We start from the raw sequence: 12,804 nt of genomic DNA, 5'->3' as shown, positions 1-12,804 counted from the left end.
CCTGGATAAATTATGAAAAAAATGGTACTTGATTTATTTTGTATAAAGCACACTGAACACTTGTTTGGTGTGGAATGTGAATGATAAAAAACAAAACAAAACAAAAAACAACATTTATCTTGAAACCCATACTTTTTGAAATGTTTATTCTAAATATATGTTTATGTGTATGTTTTGTTTTAGGAGTACAAGATCCCCAGCATGAGAGAATCATTACTGTGTCTACTAATGGAAGTATTCACAGCCCCAAGTTTCCTCATACTTATCCGAGAAATATGGTCTTGGTATGGAGATTAGTAGCAGTCGAGGAAAATGTATGGATACAACTTACATTTGATGAAAGATTTGGGCTTGAAGACCCAGAAGATGACATATGCAAGTAAGTTATCACACTTGAAATTCCAAGGAGTGTAACAACTGTTACAGTCTTTCAAGTTGCTTCATTTTGATGGTGTGATTTTTAAATGGCGACTTTTGTTCTATTGTTTTTCTGGTGATTCAAGAGATTTACAACCTTATTTTTTTAAGCTATGTTTTATTTAACATCTTCATTTAAAATTCGAAGGCACATACATGTACATTTACAGTCATTAGTTTCTATCTATTTCTGAAAGTAATTTGAGATGATTTATGGTAAAAAAAATAATAACAGAGAGAGAGTAAAACAATTTAAAATAAGAAGTAGAGAATAAAAAGCCAAGTAAAGGAATGCAGTTGTGGCAGAAAAACTGTTACCTTGAATGCTAAAAATTTTTACATTTGATCCTCCTGATATTTATTAAATCAATAAAATAAACAATACGCTATTAAAAGAAAAAGCAGCATCCATGGGTACATACTATCCATAGTCTCCAGTATTCGTAAGTACACCTGTGGATAAATACACACACATAAGACTAAGAAGTTTAAATATTTCATCACAAAGAAAAATACAGTTCTGGAGGCTGAATTGGAAATTTAGGCTAACATTGTGGTTTGTCAGGTAGAAATTTATCATAATTCCCTTAGAAGCATTCATGAACTAAAGTCAGCTGGAGTATTTCACCCACGCAAAAGACCACCTACTGTATGTCATACAAATATTACTCTTTAAATCCTATGTGAATACACTTGTCAAGGTTGGGTGGTCTTATTGAAGGTTTTTCACTTCAGTGGCATTTGTATATCATAAAAGTATTTTACTTGAGCTTCTTTGTGGGGTTCTTTATTTTTTCTTTGATATACAAGTTAAAGGAGAATTTTTATTTTATGGTATATTAGAAATAAATATTTCTGTACAGATGAAATAAACTTTGTATGGGCTGTCATCCCAATTTGTACCTTTAACACTTATATGGTTTGGTTTTTTTCACATTTCTTCTTTCTGCAACTATGCATTTCATCTATAATCTTATAGAACTGAAACTGTTCTTGCTATCTATAAGAATTAAAGTAGCGACTCTAGATCTCATTCATATTTCATATCTAAACAAAAGCCAAAACCCTTTTTCCTAACCTTCATATAGGTAGTTTTTCACCATGCTATATATTGCACCATTTGTCTCCTTTTTATATATAGGAGTCCATAATCTTGTCAAAAATTGTGAAAGGTTTAAGATGCCGTCCTTCTTGCAAAGTAGCAAATTAGCCCACCACTATTTATAGATGCTGATTGAAGATAGGAGATGTTTGGGTTAGAGACAAAAGACTGTATCATATCAATAACACCAGCCAGAGTATTAGCACTTTCCTGTGCCTCTTCTCCTAGTTCCAGTTCCCACAGGTGAGTGCCAAGAGGGTCGCATGACACCTGCATACCTAGTGGGTTGTGTTATAGGAAGAAGTATTATAGATATGTGCAAATATGATTGTGCATATAGGTGTGTAATGTACGTTCATAGTTAAATTATAAAAATTAAAGTATCATCTAGTATTCCTCACCTAAGTGGTTATTTAACTTCACATAATTTGATACTCAACTTAAGAAAAGTGACTCTTCCAATAGTTCTAAAATTCCTTCCCTTTGCTCTTCCCTGATTACACCCTCTTCTTGTCCCTGCAAATTTAATCATTGTCTTAAGTTTTATTTTTTTTTCACTCCATCCCCTAATTTTCTCTATAATTTTAGCACATGTACATATTTCTCTATGTACTGTCCTATGAAAAATAAATTATTTTTGCCTGTTTTGCAATATATACAAGTGGTATAATACTATGTGTTTACTTTTGTGACTTGATGTACATTTCAAAACAAGCAAAACTAAAAATATGATGTTTTTTATAGTTAGTTCATGTTGAAGCAGATAGCTCAAATCAGTTGTTTTCCCTGATGTATTGTATTCCATTGTGTAGTCAACCTTTTTTGTCTGTTGTACCTTGATGAATGTTTGGCTTATTTCCAGTTCTCCTTGTCCAAAATACACAAAAACTTTTTTTGAGTCTATCTGAGAATGGTTTTACTGTCTCAAGATATTTATATTTTCAACTTTACTAGGTAGAATTAAATTGATTTTAAAAGTGAAAAATTTACACTTTTACCAACAATGTACAAAAATTTCTATTGTACCACATTCTCAACCTTTTGATTGGTCATTCTCTTGATGTTTTGGTAGTATGGTATGTGTAAAATTGTACCTCAATATTAATTTTTATTTTTTCCTGATTACTAATGAGGTTGAGATATTTTCATGTTATTATCGGCTACTCATAGATCCTTTTCTGTGAAATGCCTGCTCATGACTTTTGCACAGTTTTTACTGGAATGTTTGGCCATTTAAATTAAAATTAAAATTTTGGTTTTCAGATTTAAGTCCTTGATCCAATTGTACTTTGTTTTTGTCTATGGTGTGAGGTATCTCATAATATCCCCACACGATTTATTGACTAGCCACTTTGCCACAGTGAGGCGCAAAACCAGCCAACCAGAAGATCGAATTTCTGTGTGTGATCTGGTCTGTTTCTGGGCTCTCTGTTCTGTTCCTCCGGTCAGCTGTGTTTATCTGTGTAGCAGAATTACACACTGTCTTAATTACTGTAGCATTATAGAAGCTATGTAATAGGGAAGTCTTACCTCATTTTCTTCTCCTTTGTAGCATCCTTGCCCTTGTACTTTTTAACATATTTCTTAGGAGTAGGTTGTCAAGCTCCTTGAGAACTCCTGTTGTCGATTTTTACTGCAGTAGCATAAACTGTATAGATCATTCGGAGAGAACTGACATCCTTATAGTGATGACTTTTCCTATCCTTGAGCACTTTATGTTTCTCCATGTATCGGGCTCTTCTTTATTGTCATTAGTTTTAAAATGTTCTTTATGAAAATGTTATGCATCGTTACTTAGATTTATTTTTATATTCTTTATAAATTGTTGCTAAAATCCTTTTTTCAAAATTACATTTCCAATTGTATATTGCAAGCATACGGAAATGCAATCAATTTTTAGTATTGATCTTATACCTGGTAAACTGACTAAGCTTTTTTATTTATTTTAATTCTGGGAATTACTTGGGGTTTATGCAAAAAATCCTATGGTTGTGAAAAAAGATTCATTTCTTCCATTCAGTTCTTTAACTCTATTCCATCTCTTATTAAGCTATTGATTGTATTAGTAGGTGTCTCTGTCTTCTTGCTGATTTTAGAGTTTCCTTTAAAATATGGAATAACTAAATGTACAGAATGTTCCAAAGATAGTACAGAGAATTTTTATACACTCGTAACCCAGGTTCCACCAATATTGCCATCTTACATAACCATGGCACACCTACATAACCAAGAAATTAACATTTATACAATACTAAAATAAACTACAGACTTTATTCAAATGTCAGCAGTTTTTCCACTTTATGTCCTTTCTCTGTTTTAGGATACTTTCCAAGATAAGCATACTTCATTTACTCTCCTGTCTCAATTTTTTTTTAATTAAAGTTTATTGGGGTGACAGTCGTTAGCAAAGTTACATAGGTTTCAGGTGTACAATTCTGTAATACATCATCTATACATAACATTGTGTGTTCACCACCCAGAGTCAGTTCTCCTTCCATCACCATATATTTGATCCCCTTTAACCTCATCTACCACCCCTCCTCCCCATTCTCTGGTAACCACCAAACTATTGTCGGTGTCTAAGAGTTTTGTTTCTTCATTTGTTTTTCTTGTTCTTTTGTTGTTTTCAGTTTTTTATTTCACATATCAGTGAAATCATATGGTTCTCTACTTTTTCTATCTGACTTATTTCGCTTAGCATTATAATCCATCAAAATCCATCCACGTTGTCACAAATGGCACTATTTCATCTTTTCTTGTGTCAGAGAGGCTGTGGAGAAAATAGGAGCCCTCATCCATTGTTGGTGGGAATGCAGATTGATGCAGCCGCTATATAAGGCAGTGTGGAGATGCCTCAAAAAATTAAAAATAGAATTACCATATGACCCAGCAATCCCTCTCTTGGTTATCACGCAAAAAATCTGAAAACATTTATCCTTAAAGATACATGTGCTCCGATATTCATTGCAGCTTTATTTACGTTGGCCAAGACATGGAAACAATGAAAGTGTCCTTCGATAGATGATTGGATAAAGAAGTTGTGGTACTTATACGCAGAATGGAATACTATTCTGTCCTCCTGTCTCCTTAGTCTCCTCCAACTGTGACTGTTTCTCTCTTTCCTTTTATTTCATTCCCTTGACAGTTTTGAAGAGTATTGACCCAATATTTTTGTAGAATGTCCCTCAATTTAGGTTATTCAGATGTTTCCTCATGATTATACTGAGGTGGTGTGTTTTGGAAAAGGGTCACAAATAGGTGATGTGGCCTTCTTCTCTTACCATATCAGAAGGTAATACTATCAACCTCACTTATCACTGATGATGTTAACCATAATAACTTAGAATTTCTCCTCTAGTAGGGTAATACTGTCCCTTTCTATGCTATTATTTGGAGGCATGTAGTTACTAAGTTCTGCCCACATTCAGGTAGATAATGATTAAGTTTCATCTCCTGGAGAGGGGAGTATATAAATATATCACTTGGAATTCTTTAGTAAAGAAAATTTGTGCCTTCTCTTCTCTTGCTTTCTCCCTTTCTTCCTCCCTTCCTTCCTTCTCCCCTTTCTCTCTTCTGTCATTTATATCAGTATAGACTCATGGATGTTTATTTTATTCCTTGTGTTATAATCCAGTGTTGTCATAATTTACGTTGTTGTTGAAATGTTCCATCTCTGGCCACTGAGAGTAAAGGGTTTGCTGTTAACAAATCTATATTGAGTATGATAATTGACAAAGATTTTTTTAAATTTATTATTTGGAGTACTTCCTTTTTTACTTTACTAGGAGGCATTTTTCCCCTTTGGGAAAATGTTTTTGATTCTTTTAATTTTTACATTTAAAGATAAGTTGCAGTCACTATGACACTTCATACCTCCTTCATAGGATAGTTCCTATATAATTTCAACACTATTTTCATATACAAGAAATTTAACATTAATATGAAACTATTACCTAATATATAGCTGATTTTCCAATGTTTCCTAGGATTTCAAAATGTTACCACTTCATTTTTTTCTTATTATGTTTTAATTCTGTAATAAATCACTTATCGTATATTACATTTGATTATTGTAACTCCTTTCTTGGCTTCCATGCATTAGCATTTTTTTTTTAACAGTTCAGGCTCTTTGTTCTATAAAATACCGCTGCGTATCAATTTGTCCTAATATATATTCATGATTAGGTCCTGCTGCAAAATTTTGGCCAGCATGTTCTCTAGGTGATGGGCCCTTACGATTGCTCATAATGTCGGTTTATTGCATTCTCAATGACATGAGTTTGCTTTCTCAATCTTGGGTTAGCATCCTGCCAATTTTGATAGTGTGATGTTTCTATTTTCGTCTACTTGAGGATTTTTACAACATCCATTGTTTCCTTCTTTTAAACCGTAGGCCATGGAGAAGCATATTGTTCATTTTCCATATAAATGTATAAGGTTTTTAAATACATTTTTAATATAGATTTCTAAATTACTAGCATTTTGGATATAGCTTATCTGTCTGTGATTGTTTGAAATTTAAGATTCAGCTTCATTTGCTTCAGATCTTTAAATTTTCCAAATGTCTTTGAAATGAAGGTATATTCTTCATTTGAGGGGTACAATAGTCTATATGTGCCCATTGCATCAATTTGTGTAATTGTGTTGATCACATCTGTATTGTTCCTGATTTTTTTCTTCTTCTTGATATGTCAGTTACTGAGAGAGATTGTCCATAGAGGATAAATGGATTTATTAGTTTGACCCTATAGGTCTGTTAATTTTTGCATTGCATGTTTTTAACTTATGCATATAAGTTCAGAGATGTGACATTGTTTGATCTTTATTAATGTTTTATTTTTGCTTCAAAGTATATTATGCCTAATATTAATAATGCTACATCAGGTAATTGTGGTTATTACTTGCCTAACATTCTTTCTATTTTTTTACTTTCAACTTTCCTGTATCCCTTTTTGTGCCTGTATGTTCATGTTAGTATGTGTGTCTATGTGTGTTTTGGTTGTCTTGTGAAAGGATAAGTAGCATTACAAAGAAAGATTCAGGAAAAAAAAAACACAACATATTTTCGTTTAGGAACTTAATCTAGTAGGTTGATTCTTGTTATGTGCCTTTTGGATTCAGTGTTACTGTTTATTTTGTCCATTCCATTTATACTCATTTGACTGTTTCTTCAGTTTTCTTTCTTGCATCATTAGTTTACTTAGTCTATTTTTCTTTTCTACTAAATTAGAAAGTATTAATCAATTTCTGTTTTATTGTCTACCTTAGAAATATATATTTAACTTAATATCGAAAAATAATTAATGTTTACCTTCTTCACAAAATATGAAATTACCCGAGACCATTTTGACTACTGTGGAATGCTTACTCCCCAGATATCACACACTATGTTGATAAGGTAGAGCTGAGATAATTGCTTAACACAGAGATAGAGAAAACCACCTTGATAACTTCAGTAGTGTCTGGGGAGGAAACGCAAAACCAAATTTTGTTGAGAATTTAATGTTTGGTTTAAAATGGATCGTTCAGTCTAGAGACTTGATTAAGAATGGGTAAGAATCAAGATTTAATAGTCTAGAATTGGTGGAAACAAGGCAAGGTTTACAGGCATGGCTTCAGCCGTGTTAGATAGTGAGCTGTTGATGCTTTTAGCTGAAGGAGTTAATGTTTCTTTTGAGAAGTTCCTGTAATGCACAGTAAAGTAATTTTCCTGAGCAAAAATGAAGATAATAAAAAAGAGTAATGTCATATTACTGTAAACAGTTGGGGTGAGTGGTTTTGTCCTTATTGTCCAAGATGGATTGTTCTCACTAAGTTACCCCCACTGGTGATTGGTATGCAGTAGTTACTGACTGAACATGTTAGTTTTATTTTTGTTTTGCTTTTTAGCTTCATAAGGATGACATTGTTTTTATTATTTTGTGTAATCCATACTTCTTTAGCTATACCTATGTGTCTACTTTTTGTGTTATCCATTTTTTAGCACAGTACAGTCTTAAAAGTCTCTTAAGTGAAAGCCAGTTGTTAGTAAATACTCAGTTATTATTTATTTGACAATTTCTTTACTTTCATTCTTAGAAAAGAGATAGGCAGACTGGATATAAAATTTTAGGTTGTCTGTTTATTTTTTTCTCAGTACGTTGAAGATACTATCCCACTGGCCCACGCCTGTTGAGCAGTCAGTTATCAGATTAATTGCTGACATAGCTGAATAGTTTTCTACTGGGCGGTGCATTTCACAGAGGGAGACAGGTGGATAGCGGGGGGTGAGAGGGAAGGAACAGAGTTAGATCCAGCTCCAGACTTCTCCTATACCACTTGTGGCCCATTAAACGCCACTCTTGTACAGCAGGGTTCAGCAAGTACCCTCAGGACTGCACAGCGTATTCATCCCAATGAAATCTTGATTTCTTGTGCTTTTTTCCTCCCTCTTATTTCCTGACAATGTAATTACACTAAAACCAATGTTTCATTTTGTGTTTTTTTTATTAAATCATTTATCAAGCAATTTTAGTTGTAAGTACCAAAAGGAGTTCTTCTGCTTCACTTTGTCTATCATGTGGCTAGAATGTAGACCTTTGTCAAACAAGATAAAGTTTTTCCTGAAAAGGCCTGGTGTACTAAAATTCAAGTTTAAAATTGGTGTTTTAAAAAATGGTAAAATAAACTCTTCTCCATGACAGTTTTATGAAAATAAAATACAAATATTCCCTCCTCCCCTTAAATTCATTTGAATAATTTAAACTGCCCCATTTAAAATATTTTCTGAAGTCTGAAGCGTACAATGTATTGTCAAACTATGCAGTGAACACTGCTGCCGAATACCATCCAATGTAAAGGCAGGGATCTTCAATGTGGGAAGGTGCACATCGAATCTTTGTAATAGTGTATGACAAATTTCCATTTGTTTGGTGCCGGCAGTCAGGTGTGAGCTATAGTTGAAAGAAGGTGTGTTTTAAAGTGTGCCGTAAATCATGGATCATGAACAACACATGAACATGAAATGGGCAAATGGTTTCCTCTTCTATCATGACAATGTTGCATGTCACACATTGCTTCTGGTGTGGCAGTTTCTGTCAAATAAAAACATTACGGTGTGTCCTCATCCACCTTATCCATGGAATCTGGCACCATGCGCCTTCTGGCTCTTCCCAAGAGTCAAAATGACCATGATAGTAAACGTTTTGAATTGATTCAGGACGTCGAGGCAGCCACGACAGAGTAACTAAAGATACTCATGAAAGAGGACTTGCAGAACTCCTTCAGGAAGTGGAGAGAACAATGGGATAAGTGTGTTCAAAGCAAGAGGGAGTATTTTGAGGGGGTTAATGGAAGTGTGTCTTTGTTTTTTACTTGTAAATGTAAACAGTCACCATATTTTTTTATCATACCTTGCCCATAAGAGAGTCTAAAACACCTGAACCACTCTTAGTTGTACCTTTAAAAGAAGACAGACTCAGATAAGGTGTTTCACTTTTTCCCTATAGCCCTATTAGCCTTCTCAAATTCTTTTATAAAAAAAAAAACAAACATAAAATGGATTGTGTTTATGCTTTGAAGATTGATATTACAAAGAACAAAACAATTCATATGCAAATTAGGTTTTTTATTGCTTTTATAGTCTGATAGGATATGCAGGCAATATAGTTGAAAGCATTAGAGTGGAACAAGGAGGGCAAAGATGAACTCTGTGTGTGTATGTGTGTGTGTGTGTTTGTTTGTGTGTGTGTGTGTGTGTTATGAGGGTCTTTAATCTCTGATGGAAGAGCTTAGAAATCAGTATTTGTTTTTCTGTGTCCCTGTAAATAGGTGAATAAATGTAGAAGTTGAACACAGATGTATTTTGGAGGGTTCTAGTCCTCTGCTTTGCACAGTTATATTTTACTTGTTATTTACTAATTTTGTCTTCTCCAATGCGATGGTAGTGGCATATAGTATCTTAGGGGGGCATATTTTTAGTGCCCAAATTTTTTTAAAATCCTTTTTTGTTTGTGCTTCTTCTGATAAATAATCTACTTACATATATACACACACACACACATATAAGTATATATATAAAGATTTTACAATAAGAATGATCATAAGAGACAGAATTTGTAAAATGATGGATTAATCAATATGTCCAATTTAAAATTGTGCCTCTTATTTACCAAAACAATTGAATTTCTCTTCGAGGAAATGCTATAACCAGTCTAACTAGAAAAAAAAATAATGATTTGTGGACATGCTAAATATGCTAAAAGAAATAAACATATATTTTACTATTTAGAATTTAAGGTGATCAAAAAGTTTTATTTTTTTAATGAAAAGAATATATTTAGGGCATTTTTTCTCTCTTCCTGCTATTTATAATAGAATTAATATAGCATGATTATTTGCTCAGTTATTTACACTTACATTTAATAAGCACCTCTCAAGTATGAGCACTGTGGTAAGTAATAGGGGGACCACAGTGAATTTATGTACGTCACCATCCATGAATGGCTCATGCCTTCACACAACTCACAGTCTGGGTAAAGAGGCAGACAAGTAAATAGACAATTAAAATAAAATACCAGCAATCCCAGGCTATGGTAAATATGGAGTGCAGTTATTACTATAACTAATTATGGTTAGATAGCTTTGTTGACCATTTTCTAATTCATATCACAACTGTGTATCTTACCGACAAGTCTATAAACAATGGTCATTAATTTATTGTGGAGAATTTGGAGTAGATGAATTTACCCAGTTAAGCAGACCTCAAAAAACTGAAATTCTCATTGTCTGTGTTTCACTCTGGTAGATACAGCTTTCAAGGATAGTATAGATTTCTTGCATCGATTTTACAATTCCAGTGTAAGCTGTGGATGATAAAATTATAAGGAAACAAGTGTCTTATGAAAACTTTATGACTATACAACTGAAATAAAGGAAGCCAAGATTGTTTATTTAGCTGATACTGACCTTTGATATCCATAAGTGCATCATAATTTATGAATTTATTTTCCAAGCAAAGTATTTTCATGAGTCACTTAATAGGACTGAGGGAAAGAAATGGCATCACTAGCTACTGTTTGTCATTAGTGATCCTAAATTTTAGCCCTGAGAAATCCTAAGGGGTCACAAGAAGCCCTTTACCTACATACTAATTCCCAGGCTGAATCTGCAGAACTAAGCATGAGAAGAAGTATTTGGGCATTGGACTTTAATTCAGAATTTCAGTCTTGTTCATGATTACAAGAAAAATATAGGTTAAACAACAAACATCAATACCTTTTTAAGTTATACCACGAGAAACTTGCTGTAGACCAGGTAAGATGTGCCCAGTGTTATGGATGATGGTATAGCTACTTTCTGTGGTATGCCCACCTCAACCACTGGGAAAAGGAAAGGGGGACCAGGTTGGTTTAGGGAATTTCTTTTTTTTTTTTTAATTAATTAATTTATTTATTAGTTTCAGGTGTACAAAACAAGGTAATACTTAGACGTTCATCATTTATATCCTTAGGGAATTTCTTATTTACCTCCCAAACTTTTTTAAAGGCCCATCAGTACTTAAGCACATGCACATTGGTTACCTAAACGCATCACTTCGGGAAGAACGGGAGAGTGCATTATAGTTGAGAAGGCCAATAGTAGTGTCTGCTGTAGTGCTCTGTAATAACTAAGAATGAGGTAAGTATTAAAGCACAGAAAGATTAGTTATAATCCTGAGAGGTACGGGAATACAATGTGTGTTAGGACTCAAAGGATAGGTGAGACGTTAGTAGCCGACTAGCATCGAATGGGTTCTCAGTATGTTAGTTAAAGCAATAAATAGGTGGATTAAAAAGGAATGAGTACTCCAGACAGAGACAGACTAGAAATGGCGTAAGTAGGAAATAATTTGCGAAGGATGAGTCTCTCTGGAGCGCTTGATGCTTTGGGGGTGTGGTAATGGGTAAGGCTGTGCTGGTGGTTTGGATCAAATTGTGATGAACATTGAATACCAAACTGATGGATTTGAACTTCCTTGCTTATGCTGTCAGAAGCTAAGGGTTAAAAAAGAAAAAAAAGCTAAGGGTTTATTGCAGAACAGGGTCATATACTAGTCTATATTTTTGAAAGAGAATACTAACAGAAGCATGCAGAATAGATTGGAGGAGAGTTTGAAGGCAATTGGAATAACTGGATAAATTTTTTATTTCTCAAACACAATGCTTTACAGGTAGATATTCCCTCAGACTTACACAGTGCCTAATTCTTTACTGATTGCTCCAGTAACAGAAAGCATACGGCTGTCTTACTATTGCCTCCTTCATTGTTTACAGTCTATGTGCGTTTGGGTGGATGTGTAGGTGCCCACACACATATGTGCAGAGAAAATCTACAGCTATCCCAATATATATTTTTTTTATTTCAAAAATACATTCTCTTTTGCGCCAGGGCACAAGTTTTGGGAAGAACAAAATGACTAATTTCAACATTGCTGACATTAGAAATATTTATACTAAAGACAATCCAAGGAATAACTTAGAATGTTAAATGGGCATTCTATTACAGAAAAGAGATAGCCTTCCCCTTTTCTCTCAGGGTTATGCCAGGTTTACATGAGCTGTGAGAACAACCAATAATATAGACCGATACTGCATCATGTCTAAAAATATTACAATTCTGCTACAGGTGTGTCTTAACAAAATATGTCCCTAATATCTAGTGGCATAAATTGATATATGGTGGAATTCATACAAGGAAGTGTAACTTTAAGACCCTTTTAGTTTCAAATGACCACAAATAGTTAGCCAGTGATTGTAACCCGCTTAAAAAGGAAATGTTTGGATTATGTTACTAAAAATTCCAGGAGTAGACTTTATCCAGGTTCTGAATGATACCGTCAACTCTATGTCTCTTTTTCATTGCCCTTGTAGAGTTGCTTCTCTGTGGTTGACTTCATTCTCAATTAGTCAGTCTTCACAAAATGGCAGACAAAGACACGGAAGTGTCTAGATTTTAGCACTTGTAGTCTTTGAAGGAGACAGGAACTTTTTGTGCAAAAGTTCTCAGAAGAGTTTTGATTGACCTAATTTGAACCAAGTATCCATCCCTGGACCATTTACCATTAGGGGGTTAGGAGCATGTGTTACTGTCCTTGGTAAGATTTTGGATATGTACCCATCCGGCAACCAAGAAATGGACTGTGATTGGTGGAGAAATGGTCCCTGAAAGCAGAACGGAAAGAGGAAGAAGTGCTAGTGTTGCAAAACTAACAATCTCCACTATTGATGATAAGAACCAAAAGTAGTTGAAGTTAGAGTGCAGCTTTC

General features: G+C 34.0%; 1 protein-coding gene across 4 annotated transcripts in view; it reads left to right on the top strand.

Annotated features, from left to right (window-relative positions):
• Positions 1–12,804, top strand: part of PDGFC (platelet derived growth factor C) — a 178,023-nt gene that overhangs the window by 90,498 nt on the left and 74,721 nt on the right. For all 4 annotated transcript variants that reach the window (XM_081077781.1, XM_081077779.1, XM_081077780.1 and 1 more), the window contains one exon: positions 184–379. In XM_081077781.1, coding sequence (XP_080933907.1) covers positions 276–379 — 104 coding nt within the window. In that variant the 5' untranslated portion in view covers positions 184–275. The remainder of the gene's footprint in view (positions 1–183; positions 380–12,804) is intronic.

Source organism: Rhinolophus hipposideros (assembly GCF_964194185.1).
Source record: "Rhinolophus hipposideros genome assembly, chromosome: 16".
Lineage (NCBI taxonomy): Eukaryota > Metazoa > Chordata > Mammalia > Chiroptera > Rhinolophidae > Rhinolophus > Rhinolophus hipposideros.
This window is presented reverse-complemented; position numbering and strand designations above follow the sequence as displayed.